At 41.4% G+C, this 15,136-nt stretch overlaps 1 protein-coding gene across 1 annotated transcript in view; it reads left to right on the top strand.

Annotated features, from left to right (window-relative positions):
• scrib (scribble planar cell polarity protein) overlaps positions 1–15,136 on the top strand; it is a 93,142-nt gene that overhangs the window by 2,394 nt on the left and 75,612 nt on the right. Inside the window, exons 5-15 of the mRNA XM_010782798.1 lie at positions 1,433–1,516; positions 1,797–1,909; positions 2,109–2,169; positions 2,261–2,336; positions 2,948–3,077; positions 3,285–3,350; positions 4,689–4,793; positions 8,304–9,227; positions 13,675–13,802; positions 14,391–14,499; positions 14,587–14,655. Of these exons, the coding sequence (XP_010781100.1) occupies positions 1,433–1,516; positions 1,797–1,909; positions 2,109–2,169; positions 2,261–2,336; positions 2,948–3,077; positions 3,285–3,350; positions 4,689–4,793; positions 8,304–9,227; positions 13,675–13,802; positions 14,391–14,499; positions 14,587–14,655 (1,865 nt within the window). The remainder of the gene's footprint in view (positions 1–1,432; positions 1,517–1,796; positions 1,910–2,108; positions 2,170–2,260; positions 2,337–2,947; positions 3,078–3,284; positions 3,351–4,688; positions 4,794–8,303; positions 9,228–13,674; positions 13,803–14,390; positions 14,500–14,586; positions 14,656–15,136) is intronic.

Below are 15,136 nucleotides of genomic sequence, written 5' to 3'. Positions count from 1 at the left end.
TAATTCTTAAATGTCTTTCGTTTTCATTTTGTAAAGCACTTTGAATTGTCGTGTGCTGAAAGGCGCTATATAAATAAAATTGCCTTGCCTTGCCTTGCATTTATTGCAATGCAATTTGGCACAGATCTTTCTGGTTCCCAAAGGGTGATTCCTAAAGATATACTGGTTACTGTTTGACGTGTTGGCAGATCAAAGAGCACTGACAGAACAATGGAGTGACCATTGGCTGATCTAATGCACGTCTCCAGCAGCCAAAGGGCAGGACGGCTGATTAAAGAGACTTTGAACTCGACTGTTATTTGATTTTCGGGCTGGGATCTTGTTGCTGTTGGAAACAAGTGAATGAATGAACTCTTAATTTACCTGCATGACAGAGTCTTGGCCTAGTAGACACAAAACATTGTAACTGGAGTGTACTTTAAAACAAACATTCCAACCTTTGTGGTTAATGTGGTTGGATATCTTCTTTTTTATGGTTTGATTGAAGCTGTTAAAAGTTAATAACATCCTCATTCACACGTCTAACCATAGGACGAAGGGAAAGGTCAGCTTGAGGCAAATGTTGATACAAATGAGGAACATTAGATGGATTTCTGCACAGTTGCAGTACATGTGCTGTTCATGGCTCAACAGCTGATTCACTGTTAAAAATATCAGATTGTGACCATTGTCCCTTATCCTGGTGCATGTATGCAAAGGTAAAAATAACCTAACAACACCACATTCATTTACTTTCCTCTATTGGTATCAAAGCATACAGATGTACTGTAGTTTTCTTTGTTCTTGGAATCTGTCTGTGAAATGTATTCTGCCTTCTCAAAACAATGAAAGGGAATCAAATGTTATTTTGTTAAAAGTGCAAATAAACATTTCACAAGTAACATTTTAACCCTTACTCTTTTTAATAATGTCCCTGTTATTCCTAACACATTACCATTTTCGTGTTTCATTTCTAACTTTTTAAAGGAAGCACCCATTAATCTTAGACATCAAGGTATTTTCAAAGTGTTCTAGGAGTTCTACTGCATAACATATGTAAACACAGTTGTATAAAACCTTTTAAGATTGTGTCAATTTAGCTCTTTTATTTTCTTCCTGGAAGGGCCCTGAGGAATTCTCAAAATTCATCAAATAGACGTTCCGAATTCAAAGGACATTGCCAGTGACATACAGTGTTTGGTATTGTGGACACTTCGACTAGATATTTAAAATACAATTCTGTGGTTAAGGAAACTAAATAATCACAAGGTCCATTGCTTTTGATCATCTCGCCAGAACTTCATCTTAAAATCGTACCCCCAGTGGGTTTGGCTGCACAGAATGACGTTTTATTGACTGTCCCAATCAAATGATCTGCAAGGTACTACATCAGGTTAAGGTGAACGGAGGAGTATTATATGCATCTCTATCTGAATATCTGCCTCTCTCTCAGTGCAGACCTTTCTCTCGACCACTTTGCCATGAGGAGGTTCTACAATGACAAACTGTCCGCTCTGATGACCCCCTCGCAGAAACGGTAAGAACCAGGATTGATTGAGCGGGATGGGATCAATGCAGGTCAAAGGTAAACTCTGGTTCAGGTCTTAGCTTCTGATCTGCGATGTAGACCGAGGAGTTTGCTGTGACGTCTGACCTTAGGCAGCAGGGTCACGTACTAATCACCTGATTCATCATCTTGTGAAGTACTAAAACCAGTCTGAAACCGTAAAGTGAACCGGCTTGATGAAAAGTAAAGCAGTAACACAGTTATTTGACATAAAAATACATACATTTATACTTTTACATTTGCTCTCCAGGTATGTGTGGATACTTGGGAGCACATTAAAGGGAGCACTGAGGATGTGTCCCTCTCCGACTTTCCTCCTGTGTGTTGTTCTTCACGGTCTCCCCAAAATAAAACCAGATGGAGGTAAGAAGAAGCAGACTTGAATAACAGTAAGCTAACTAGATAAAAAAAGCAGTAGCTGGCCATTGTTGAAACCGTCTGCAAGGTGTCTACTGTATTCTCTCTTCATTTTACAGACAAGGAAATATGGAAATTCGATGGTTATAATCTAAAGCGTCTTCTCAAGTTAAAAAATATTTGGTACTAAATCTTATTTTCCTAGCATGCTGTCTCTTCCTGAGAGTCTACCAGAGTCTACAAGCTGTTTGCACATCAGCAGTCTAGTAAGTTAATAAATGACATCATGATCTGTAAACATGGTGGGATATTTCAGATAAGATTACAGTGTGTAATGTGTGTTTATATTTATCTCAGCCATGTTAATGCAGCCCAGACAGACCGGCTCTACTTCGTGCTCCAGCCAGCCCAGCTGCTCAAAGGAGACATCATGGTGAGTGATGCTCTACAGTACACCATTATCAGTTGTGTCCTATAATTTTTTCAGCTTCTAAATATTTTCAAAGAGGTTTCTTGAAAGAAAAAACAATATGAAATGGTACAAGAGCAAAAAAAGATTTGTTTTTAAATGAAAGCTCCAATTGAAGCTCAGGTAATATTAATTGATTATGTATATATTATTGGAAACATTATCCATAAATGTGGACACATTTCACATTTTATTCACTAGTTAAAAGACTCTTAAGATGAACATAGAAATTCATTTGAATATATATATATATATATTAGAAAATAATATATACTATGAGGAAAGTACTTAAGAAATTATTTCGGAATGTTGGACCTGCAAAAGGAACCCTTACTATCTCTTGTTCTGTAAAGTCCAGACGGAAATGTATAATAATATGACAGAATAAATAAGAATATTTAAAAACTTAAAACAGAATAAATATAAAAACTAGCTTTGCTTCACAACTAAATTGACTTGAAGCCGTTATTCACCCTTATTTACTGAAACTATAACTATGCAACAAATAGAAGACTTTTATCTCAGATACATCAGATAATAGAGCAGCATGACATGTGTCATCTTTCTGATTTTAGGTGGTTTGTTATGATAAAAACAGCCGCTCAGCCAGCAGGCAGGTCGTCTTCCGACTCCAGTTCCATACGGGCCTCGTGCACGGACACACCCTCACTTTCAGTAAGGCGGACCTGGACTGTGCCAGTGAAGGTATGTATATCCTGCTAACTGTTGTTCCAGCCACTATCAGACTCTGATGCAATATCCATCTTAATCAGTGACCGATAAATCCTCTAGTCTTCCTCCAAAGTAAATATGAACTACCGGCGCTGACCCTGAACTCTGTATCAGCTGTGCGGCAGGTGTGAAGTACATGGAAATATCTCCAGCTGTCCGATTTGTGTGTTAATATTCCAGATCCCCGGTTCCCAGAAGAGGGCAAAGTAGAGCTGCGGTTTTCTGACAGCCCGGAAAAGATAACAGGTACACTTTCTCTCAAGCTTACACAAACATAAGGCACCAGCAAACATAAATGCAACGAACTGTATACAGTAACTGAACAAAGTACGCAGGTGTTTCAATTATGTAGATGCAGTGTTTCCCACAGAATTTGATTCTATTTGTGGGGGAACGGCACTCTGGCGGACGGTATTTAATTGTGGGAGCCCGCCACAAATGCATCAATGTATGGGAAACACTGATATGTCTTTCTAAGTAAGTATTTGCAAAGCTTTGATTCTGGATTCTCTGTGTATTATTGTTACACTTTTCTTCTCTACTTCTCTAAAAACACGTTCTCGGGCACAGCCTTGTTTTAAACAAAATGCTAAATGGTTTACAATGACAATGTTAACATGTGGTTGTTTAGCAGGTAAAATGTTCACCATGTTAGTTTATACTGTAAGCATTTGCTTATAACCAATGCCATACATCAAAAAGAGAAGCTGAGGCTCTTGGGAATTTCATTCCTTTTGCAGGTATTTGGATTTTTACCTCATGGTGGCGCTAAAGGAAAGGGAATTGATCCTCTGGGGACAGTGAAAGTGGCTACCACATTTCCTGTCACTAATTTAACAAAGGAAATACTGTTAATGTATATTTTATATTGTGTTTTTAATGTCTGTTTTTAAAATGTTATCCATTAATTTCCAGGAGATATTAGAATTATTTGGAATTTTCTTTCTGCTGTCAATCATCTTGTGACTCCCTAATTAGAAAGCCCTGCTCATACTGACGCATGCAAACACCTGGACTCCTACACACACTCGCTCATTCTGACACAGACACAGTATTTTGGCTACAGATGCAGAAAGCCGAGACTATGTCAAGCCTCATTGTGTCTCCTAATTGAAGCAGAAGAGACAGACATGACTCCATTTGAAACATTACACCTGAAACACACACACACAGCAACACACACCTATTACTCATGAATGAAGCACATATTCATCAAATCCAACAAACAGTCACCCAGGTGGGGGCAGTGTTGGGCACCGGGAGCTCAAATTGGCCCTCATGCGCACATTCACACTCCTCGTCCCTAAACAGGAAGCAATATGAGAAGTTATCACACACACCCATCTGACAGGAATTCAGATTGGGGATACTGTACAGGGGAAAACACAGGGGGGAAACCCACACACATTCAGGCGCACAGACACACTCACACACAGTAGAAGCAAAGCCTTCATTTAAAATCACAATTTTTCAAAAATCTAAATTTGAAATAACATCTGGCATCAGCTGTTTGTATTGTGTGTGTGTCGTTTAACTGACTCCTGACCAGCCTCTTTGTCTGCTGTTTGTTATTTCCATGTGCAGGCAGAGAGCTGTGGCACAACGGTCACTGTGTGACGGTGGACTATGACACCTTGGACCCTTTGGTCAGGAGAGATTCATATCAAGATGCATCTCCTCTTGAAACAGGTGAGGTGCATTTCATGTCTTTTGATCATCAACTTCAGTTCTGAATGATTTGTCTTACATCTGTTTCTCTTTTTTACCCTTTCTCATCCTGATGTTTCTGGATTCCTGTTGTGACTTTATAGTTAGACCGCATTTAGGAGTGAAACAATACATTTGAAGACACAGCACTTGTCAGCCCTTCTCTTACATAATGTTGACCTTTATTCTGTTTCCAAGGCATCCTTAGGAGAACTGGAATGCCAATGCTTAGTTCTGACTTTTAAAAGGACAAACCAATGTTTATACTGTATAAGATTTGGTCTCCAACAACTCCTGACTGAAATATCTGTCTTCTAAATGCTCCATGATGGCTGCTTGCTGTTGTTATGAGAAGAATATCAATTATAGCCCTTTTAAGCAAATAGTTCTGGTCCTCTTACAATTTTTCAAAAGATTGCTCATGTCAAATCCCTTGATGTCAATGCTGAACCCATATCATTATTATCATCTCTGCAGCTCTACTGAGCTTTTTAGCCTCTTTTTGCTCATAGTCTTGGTTTAGGTGCACATTTACATTTGCCTCAGTCTTACTTAACAAGTTACACAGACAATAATCAAAAATCAACCAAAGACTCTTGGACATCGTACATCCACTGCTTCCTAGATTCCCTAGATCCTAGATCATTGCTGTACATCTTCCCAACATTTTTTTGTCCGTGACGTTCCGCAAGCCCCCTTAGATGGAAGTTAGCCCGCTACCATTATCTGGCCAGTCTTTGCAATATCAAGGGGGACAAAATATGCGGTTGCTCTGATCATCCTGCTATATAGATTTGAATGGGGAGGTCCATTCTGATCTAATTCCTTCTCTTTGATGGAGGCCAAAACAGAGATAAAAAGAGTGACATTTGGACTTACATTTATCAGGTGAACACCAACCCCAGTAGATGAATATGGAAGTAGGCAGCTGTTTGCTAGCATGTTTGCCATAACAACTTTAAAAGATGGTATGTCAAAGTAAGTGATTTTTAGCTTAGTGGCCAAAATAAATCAGCTTAAGCATCTGTCGCTGCTCTTCAGAAGTCATAACAGATCTTCACAGTGACTAGATCTGCATCCCCCTGTAGGTGTAGATCCAGTCTATGAGCAGTTCTGTTTCGACTCAGGCCCTCGCTGCGGTCAGTTCTGTGAGTAATTTTCTGGTCATCAGATTGACAGCTTACAACTGCTGCGGTCACAACGATATTCCTGGGAATGGGCGTAACGACAATCCTCCAGACAGCAGCCAGACCGGACCCGTGGATTCGGAGGCGACTGTTTGTCAAAGAGTTTCCATTTAGTCAGAACAACCACTCACACACAGAAAAACACAAACAGAAAAACACACACCCAGACAGCTGAAACAATCACTTAACCGGGCGGTTAAGGTTTCAGTTCCAGCTGTTTTATGCTGTTGCTAAATCTGCTCTGCCAGCCATGTAATTTAGCTGGACCGATCACTGGGGCAGAAATGCGAGTGGCATGTAAACGCACATTTACACAAAAGGCAAACACACATGGCCATTACGCTTAACCGCCAGCACACACGCATGCACATGAGCATAATGAGGGTGCCAGCCAGTTAGCAACGCAGCCAGTCCCAAGAATGTTGTTTTCAACCACAGGTGGTTCTACTTTACCCTCTCAGCCCACTCCACTTCTTCTATCACTCCATCTGCTTTTCTACTCTTCCCCTTTATCTGGTCTGCTTGTTTTCTAGCTGAAGCGTGTTGCTCTCAGGTTCAAGTTGCAGGTTGCAATTTTTCCAATTTATCCCCATCCCCCTTCTGCACACAAGTCTCTCCAGAACCTGCCCCCATGTTTACATTCCCCTCTCCGTATTTGGCCAGCTCAATGTCTTTGTACTTTGTTTCTTTACTTGAAAGTGCATCATGTGCTTCCACCTGTGTGCATGCATGCAGTCTAGTGAATGATCCATCCAACAGTTTCCTACTGCGTTCCCCCCTCGCACATTTAAACACGCATGAGTGCACACACTCTGCACAGCGTTGCCTGTACCTGTGTCAGCCGGGACAGGATGCAGGGGGGTAGGAAAGAGGAGGAGGGATGAGGCAAAGCGGAGCTTGGTTCTGTAGTGACGGCCGGGGAAGGCGGGGATTTGTAGTGCAGAAGGAGTGACATGAGAGGGGAAAGAGAGAGTAGGAGGTGGGGGGATGCAGGGGGGCTGTTAGCACCTTCAGAGAAAGAATGTTCTTTGCTTGTCTTCCTGCGGCAGCCTGAGAGGACGACAGCAGAGGAGCTACTACCTACATGCCGGTCTGAATCTTTTTCAGCCTCCCTTTCTCTTTCTGTCTGGCGCCTCATCCTTTTCATTCTGTCCCGGTCCTTGCACCCCTCTTTCCTGTCCGCTTGTCATCTGTTTCTCTTTTCCTCTTTCTCTGACTCCGGAGGGAGGCTTCAGCAAGCATTTGCATCCTGTTTCTAGTCCGCAGTGGCAACAGTGAAAGTTAACTCCTGACTGCTGGTGAGTAAGTAAGCTGCTTTTTGATGTTAGTTGGGCATTTTAGTGTCCTTTTTACAGAAGCTTTTTATAGTATTGTGAAAGTTATACAGTAAAGATCAGTGAGTGAACGTACAGTACTACTATCTGCATGTGTTTGTGTGTGTGTGTGTGTGTGTGTGTGTGTGTGTGTGTGTGTGTGTGTGTGTGTGTGTGTGTGTGTGTGTGTGTGTGTGTGTGTGTGCATGTGCGCGCAATCAGCTCTACCTGATCTCAGGTACACGTCTATGACAGACATGTCCTTTGCGTGACACACGCATACACAAATGACACACGTATGCATCCGACAGCCCACACAAAGAGCCTCTATGTTATCTACATGGAGTGTGTCTGGAGTTATGGCTGGGGTCCAACAGGTGTGTGTCTGTGTGTGTTTTAGTCACTGTGACTCACATACAGTATTGGGGTAGGTATGGAGTCATATATAGTAAGAATATCCTCAATCCAAAGGTGTACTTTCTACTTTACGTAAAAATATTACACTTATATATGCTGCTGTAAACTTCAAATTGATCGAACTGCTGCACAGCTTTTTTGAGAATGTTTAACTTTATTTACAGCTAGAAGAATATCCAATTGAATCAATAAAACGTGCAATGAATATTGCAAAACGTGAATGCTCGCCATTTCTCTTGGGAATTGAATATCTTTGGGACTTCTTGAGCTCTATGACATTTTTTAGACCACATGATTTATTAATAGAAAACATGATTGATAATAAAATCTACTGTATAAAGAAAGTTAGATAAAGCCCTTATTTTGATGTACAGGTAATTAGTTCCTAAAATGATGCCAAGTTTCTTAATATTTAAATCGCAACTTTTTGTTTGTTATTTGTAGTTCACTCATCATGTCCACTTAACTTCTGACAGCAAAGCTACCCATGCTTCAACAGGTCACGCTCCCATCTGTTTTCACTCTTCTGCCAACATATACATCTTCTTCTGACCTTTTTGTTTTTGTCATCACAGCCCCACCTCATGTCCTGGACCCTGGAGTGAGAAAGAATATTGAGCAAGGTGCTTCGTTCCACTTGAGCGTCAGCAGCCCCGGCTGGAGCGACCGCGCTCCGTCTGCCAGCAGCGACTCAGGCCTGTCTGTTGCCTCACACGGGTGGGCCACAGCCGGACCGAGGAGAGGGGCTGCACGGGAGAAGGGCACCCAGGCCGGGAGGCTGTTCCCTGGGGTGGACTTTGAGATTGTTCAACCTCTTCTGGAGGTCATGACAGAGCTCGCTGCTTCAGGTCGAGGGGAGATGACTGGAGGAATGGAACACACTATCAATGGAGAGGCTTCATCCAGCGAGAGGGAAACGGATATATTAGATGATGAGGACGAAGTTGACAGTGAGGCGGCTCCTGTTTCAGACGTGCCGAGCTCAAGCAGCATCTGCTCCCTCTCCTCTGAGAACCTGCCCGAGACTCAGACATCGTCCCACACTGAGTACTCCACACACTCCTGGGTTCAGCAGCAGCAAATGGTTGACGTCGTCTCCGATATTCAACTTCAAGTTGATGGGGGCGAGAGGTTAAACAGGTTGAGGAAAGAGAGGCCTCCACCTCTGGTAGTTCCTGGGACACCACCTCGAGGATTCAGCAGCAGGGAGGCAGTGCAGAGGGGACTGGAGGACGAGGACGGCACACATAACGTCCCACTTAGCACAGACGTTACCCACAACATACAGTCCGTCAATACTAGACAGGGTTTGTCTTGCCAAGAAGAGGATTTGTCTTCATTAACTACAGACATTGATGAGTCCATTGAACAGCTGAACCAGCTCATTTTGGATTTGGACCCCACTTTTATTCCTGTTCCTACCAGCTGTGCCCCCCTGTCCCGATCAGCCTCCCTCCACACCAATGGCCTCAGCCACAAGGGAAATACCAATATGTCAGGTAAGATATTTCTAATAATTTAAAACAATATCATAAAATCTCGAAAATGTTTTGCTTTTTGGAGGTATTTTGAAAATTAATCCTCTACGCTTTGGAGATCCTCTGACTTTTCCTAAAGTGCCAAGACAAGTGTGACATTTCAGCTTTTAAACAGCTATTAGATGTATTGCCATGACATTTGGTACAGACATGGTCCAAGACTTTGGTTTGTGACCAAACATCTGCACAACTAATCTCATTCCCATCAGGGTCAGCACAGCAGCACTGTTCTAAGAGCTTATTTGCAAATGTTAGCATTCTAACGTGGAAAACTTGGAGGTAACATTATACCTACTAGATCGTAACATTGTTACATCTAAAATATCTGCCTAAAAAAGACTTAGAGAGCTGCTAACGTGTGTGGATCCGTATGAGACGGATATTACAAGCCATTTAACCTTTTTTGGATTTGCAAAATACAGCTATCACTAAAAATGTAGCTGCTTTGGGTAAACTATTCATTTACCTTGGTAAATTATAGGAGTACCTTTACATAGCTCTACTCTTACAGAGGCACAAAAAGTCCACTGTGACGGTTTGCCTGGATGGAATGCCACACTTAAGAAAATACATGTGTGCCAAAAAGGTGGTGGGCAGATTCAGCTCTTAGGTTGGACTTGTTATATTGTGGAGCTTGGTTCAGATGGCATAAACAGAGAACCATTTATAACCAGGGACTGAAGGACAGCCTGATTGTGGAAATCTCCACCTGAGAGAGGTGTGTGTGTGTGTGTGTGTGTGTGTGTGTGTGTGTGTGTGTGTGTGTGTGTGTGTGTGTTACAGAAGGTGTGTTTGTTAGTGTACATGGTATTTGCTGGAAGGGTGGAAGCATTTCATTAAACAGGAAGTGGATATCCCTGCAATGTAACTAGTATATGGCCTGTGTTCACCATACAATATGTCTTAGCTTGACTGGAAGTATACAGAACTGGAATAAAAAGTGACATAAGGGGAAAATGTCCAAAGACGGACCAATCAAAGTAAAGCCCAGAATAAGGTATGCCATCAAAACATAATCCACTGACATAATTACAGAATGTATGGTTTAGCAAGCAGCTGAACAAGGTTACATTCATTACTTCAACATAGTGGGATATGATAATGATCAATAAGTTTCTCATGAGCCAATAATTGGAAAGAGCTCAGAGGTTTAGAAGATTTAGATCTGACACCCAATGCTTCATTTCTGATTAAACTAAAACAACAATACTTAAAATCCTGATAAAGACGTTTTAAAAGGTAAAGTTGAACTTATTGGTTCATTTTTTAATGGTTAACTACATGGCAGTCTAGGGGTGTACCATATCTGATGATATAATGTGGAAAATGCCCCCAGTTGGTATGATAACACAAATGTGTTTTAAATTACATTTACCCAAATACTTGCAGTGTACATAAGATAGACTCACTAGGAAGACTTTATCTTTACTTGTTTAGGAATTTAACCAAGTAACCATTCAGACCTCTACAGAATTATCACCACTATGCCCACTTAAGCAATTCAGGCATGATATCATTGGTTTATGACCTTCAGATATCTATGCCATACAAACTAATGTAAAAGGGCAGAGTTAATTTGATATTATTTGAAGGGCCTGTTTTGCTTATATGGCAATCGTGCAACAGTTGAAGAGTAAACATAGAGCACACAGGTCATAAGTCTGAGAGTCCAATCAAAATATAAACACGACTGGGGAGTGTTTAATCACATATTACATAGGATTTCTAGTCGGTGTTTACATTTTTTATTTTTTATTAAAATGTTTCTAACGTACAAAAAAAGACAAAACCGCAGTTTATTCACGACATTAGGAACTTGAGTTCTAAACTCAATGTGTTAAGAGACAAAAGGTGTTCCTTAATTTAATTTTACTATCTGACTGGAAGGGATCAATAGAAAGATATTCTGATGAAGTGTATTCACCATCTCACTCAAACCAATGATTGAGTTGGACGTCAGCTGTTTGTCTTAAAAATAATCTGATATCCAGTGCAATTCAACATTGATCCTTTGACCAAATCAGAGGTGCAACCAATCCTGTGGTGTTAAAAGCGTGAGGAAAAGTTGTTTTTGCAAAAGATCACTTGTTTTGGAGTGCAAGTGAATAATGTAAGGGACTTGATCCGGTATTTTTAGGTTCTGGCATAACAACATTGTCACACCTTTTAAAAACTTGAACCTGAACAGTGATGGGGCCTGTTTTTCTGACACATGTGTGTCTGCGTTGCCTCCTCTTCACTATTATTTTCTCCCCCTGCTGGGACTCATGACAGATTTACTCCCTCTCATATCCACTGGGACGCAACCACGAGGAAAACACACATTTCTGTTGCGACCTCCGCACTTGATTCATTTTCATTTTGAGGACTAAGGGTTATAGGTGTACAGGTGGTGTCATTACTTCCCAGTTATTTGTGTACAGAGCAGCTGCTCCATCAAAGCTAACCTCAGAGTGGCCTGATGGTTCACGTGGGAGCTCCTGACACTCAAGAAAGGCTTTGACAGCTCCCGATTCATGATTTGAAGATCCCCACTGCGGTTACCTTTGACCCAAGGCCATGTGCCTTGCAGGGACCCTGTGTTTTTGTACACTGTCAGGTCAATGAGAGAATTTCAGCACAGGAAATGGAACATGTGGGTTTGTGTGTATGTAGGTCATCGAGTTTGTCAGGGGGATATTTCCCGGGGGTATATTTGTAGCATTAACACCAATATTTCACCAATATGTGTTTTTCAAGGCGATGTTTCGTGGCAGGAGTTCGTAAGCGATCAGGAATGCTTTTGAAGTTTGACACAACACTTTGCTCTCCAGTGTGTTTGCATCATGCCTTCCTTCTCCCTCTCATCATCTTTGGAAGTGCAGTCTTCAAAAGAGAGGAGCCTCCTCACGAATACAGCGTGTATCAAGTGCTACTTGACACTGTGAAGATACAAAAACTCTGTAGAAGAGCTCTCGGCGGGCCGTCCGGTGTAGAAGAGGAACTGGATTAGTTTTAGTTGGACTAGCAGAGATGAGATGATGGACGCTCACAATGAAAGCTGAGCTCACAGTGTTCCATATTGGGGTTTACAGTTTACAGTATATAGAGTATCATATGCAAGCATGGTCAATCTCTGTCTTGACACACATGTCAGACTGTGGTTATGCAGTTGCAAAAAAGTAAAAATAGAATAATATTCACAATTAATTTGTTTGTTTTAGCAAAGAAGAATGGATAAAAAGACTATAATAATACAAATATATTATCAAATCTACATGACTATTGTTGCCTATACATATTAACACAAAATCAGCCCCTGTATTGCCAATATTGAAGTTTTGGGTCAAATAAATATCCACAAACCTGGCTCACTCCAGCAACAACAACACAACTGCTACAACCATTAGCATGCTTACTGTTTGCTAATCAAGGTGAAAAAGAATAATGGAAACAGAGTAGGTTTACTTACTATTTTTGCCACCTTTCCCTTTGCTGCAGATTTAAAAATATGTGTTAATGGTTCTTCCCTTCCCTTGTAATCTTTTTAAACTGATATCTTCACATACATGCAGAATCTCTAGGCAATGGGTCAAGATGTTGTTATTCTACGCAATCTGGTTTTTGAGTTCTTGTCCATTTGTCGTGGGAATAATCACAAAGGAGCTGGCTTTGAATCCAGGTAAACAGTCTACTTGGGGAGCAAAAGAGGCCGATTATAAATATATCATTTCAGTGCTTACACTGAAGGTTTATGTCTTATTAATGCATTTTTACAGGGTACAAACATGTCAAAAAAGGATTCCTTCAATGTTGTTATAAATGTATTAGGCACAAGCTATGTAATGAGTAGGACATTAGACAGTTAAAAAATTAACTTCTAGAGGACAAAAGGTGTTATTATCTGTTATTTAATCAGCCGACATGTTGTCCAATTCTGATGCGTTAGGGGAATAATATATGCTATGAATCTTTTTTAAACCAGTTAGATAAAACCAAAATGTGTGGTTGTGCTCTTAATGATCGCTTCCCATCACTGACTGTTCATTAAGATTTTATTTCCCAACAAGTCGCCATGATGTTCCACCATCTGGTCACACTGAGGTCTTGTTTAACTCACACAGAATCTGCCCTGATGACAGGAGCTACACAGAGCTGACGAAGACACTGATAGACTGTTTTGAAAGAGACAAACACACTTTACTACTGTCATCACCTTTTATTACTATCTGATCTGATACCATAATTACTAGTTGATGTTATGTGTTTCTTTTACAAGTAAAGACATAGCTGCGTGTGGATATTTAGATAGATACTGTAGATATAAAAAGGTTTGACTCTTTGGTTGATTATATTTCAGATCACGATCTGTCTGACTGTCTGGCTCAACTCCCACGCTCTTTCTCTCCTCACCCTTCTCTTATCTCAGGTTGGAAGCAGCAGATGAAGGTCAGTGATGTGACGGACTACGCTGGTCTCCATAGCCCAGGATGGAAGGGGGGTCAGAGCTTCAGAGGATCCCCAGCCTACTACAGTCCCCCTTTCTCACCAGCTCAGGTAAACACAGTTTCCTGGTTCACCTCTGTGAACTTTGACTTCTAGTAGTCGAACTTCACCCACACTTATAGACAAGTACGTCTATAAACATCGCTTTGAATACTGGTCTTATGTCTGACCCGTTATAAGTGTCATGTCAACAGCCCTGATCAGATTACACTGTTTTTAAACCATCTGACAAAACATTTGGACAATAAATTAAATTAATGTGTTAGATAATTAGATGACAAAAATGATAACACATGGTTATCACTTCAAGATCAGTTAAAATATCTCTTTTGAGATAATGTTACTGAACCTGCATCATTATAGATGTTCTTTTTCTACCCTACTCCCTTTCTCTCTCTGTATTGCTTTTCTTTTTGGTTTCTGCTCTTGCACTCTTATGGCTGGGCGGCATGAATGGCCCAACTGTTTACACCAAAACACAGCCTGTAGCCACACACAAATCACAAGACTGATGTCTGCTGGTGTGTGCTGGTGTGTGCTGCTGTGTGTGTGTGTGGGCTTGTTACCCTATAAGACAACAACATGTTATTGTGTTTTTCCCCTAATTTCTTTCTGACTTTTTTAATTCTTTTTTGGAAGCATGGGCATCCCTACAAAACCAACAGCGTGGACTATCGGGGAGAGACAGATGGTTCTGACATTGTCCCACCTACTCCAGGCTTCCCAGTGTCTCCTCCAACGCCCTACGGTAAGAGATATGGTCCCAATGGACACTTCTTGATGTGGGTGGGTCTGCATTTTGGAATCTTATCAGGGTCTTCTCTTCTTTTCCCAGTGAAACATTTCTCAGAGTTTTCCCAGCTCCGGACTAGCGGGCAGTGGGACCAACACAGCTCAACACAAGGTACACTTGTGTGTGTGAACGTGTGTGTGTGTGTGTGTGTGTGTGTGTGTGTGTGTGTGTGTGTGTGTGTGTGTGTGTGTGACTGGCATAAGAGTGTAAAGCCAAACACTTGTTCTAATGATTGCTGCTGGACAGGGTTCAAGGGCTGGCTGGAATGTCCTCCTGGCACTATATACCCAAAACACGCACACACACCTGGCCTGTACTTTGTTGCTATTGGCTGCATATGTGGGTATGGCTCTGTTTCTGGTAGGTCATGTCTGTCTAGAGGAATACGGATGGCTTACTTATTATTCTTAGGTTTAAGGTAGAAAGTGTTTGGAGGACTTGATGAAATGGATTGGGATCCTTTCAGGCCCATTTAGGGACAGCTGATACTGGAACTAATAATAGTTGATGGTAACAGAGGAAGAGACCACTGCAGGCAGGATACACACTCACGTCCTGTTCTGGGAGGGGACGGGAGGAGTGGGGAGGGTCT

Source organism: Notothenia coriiceps, unplaced genomic scaffold, assembly GCF_000735185.1.
Source record: "Notothenia coriiceps isolate Sejong01 unplaced genomic scaffold, NC01 NC01_scaffold00024667, whole genome shotgun sequence".
In the NCBI taxonomy this organism is placed as follows: Eukaryota; Metazoa; Chordata; class Actinopteri; order Perciformes; family Nototheniidae; genus Notothenia; species Notothenia coriiceps.
Note: the sequence above shows the minus strand (reverse complement) of the source record. Positions and strands in the feature narration are given on the sequence as shown.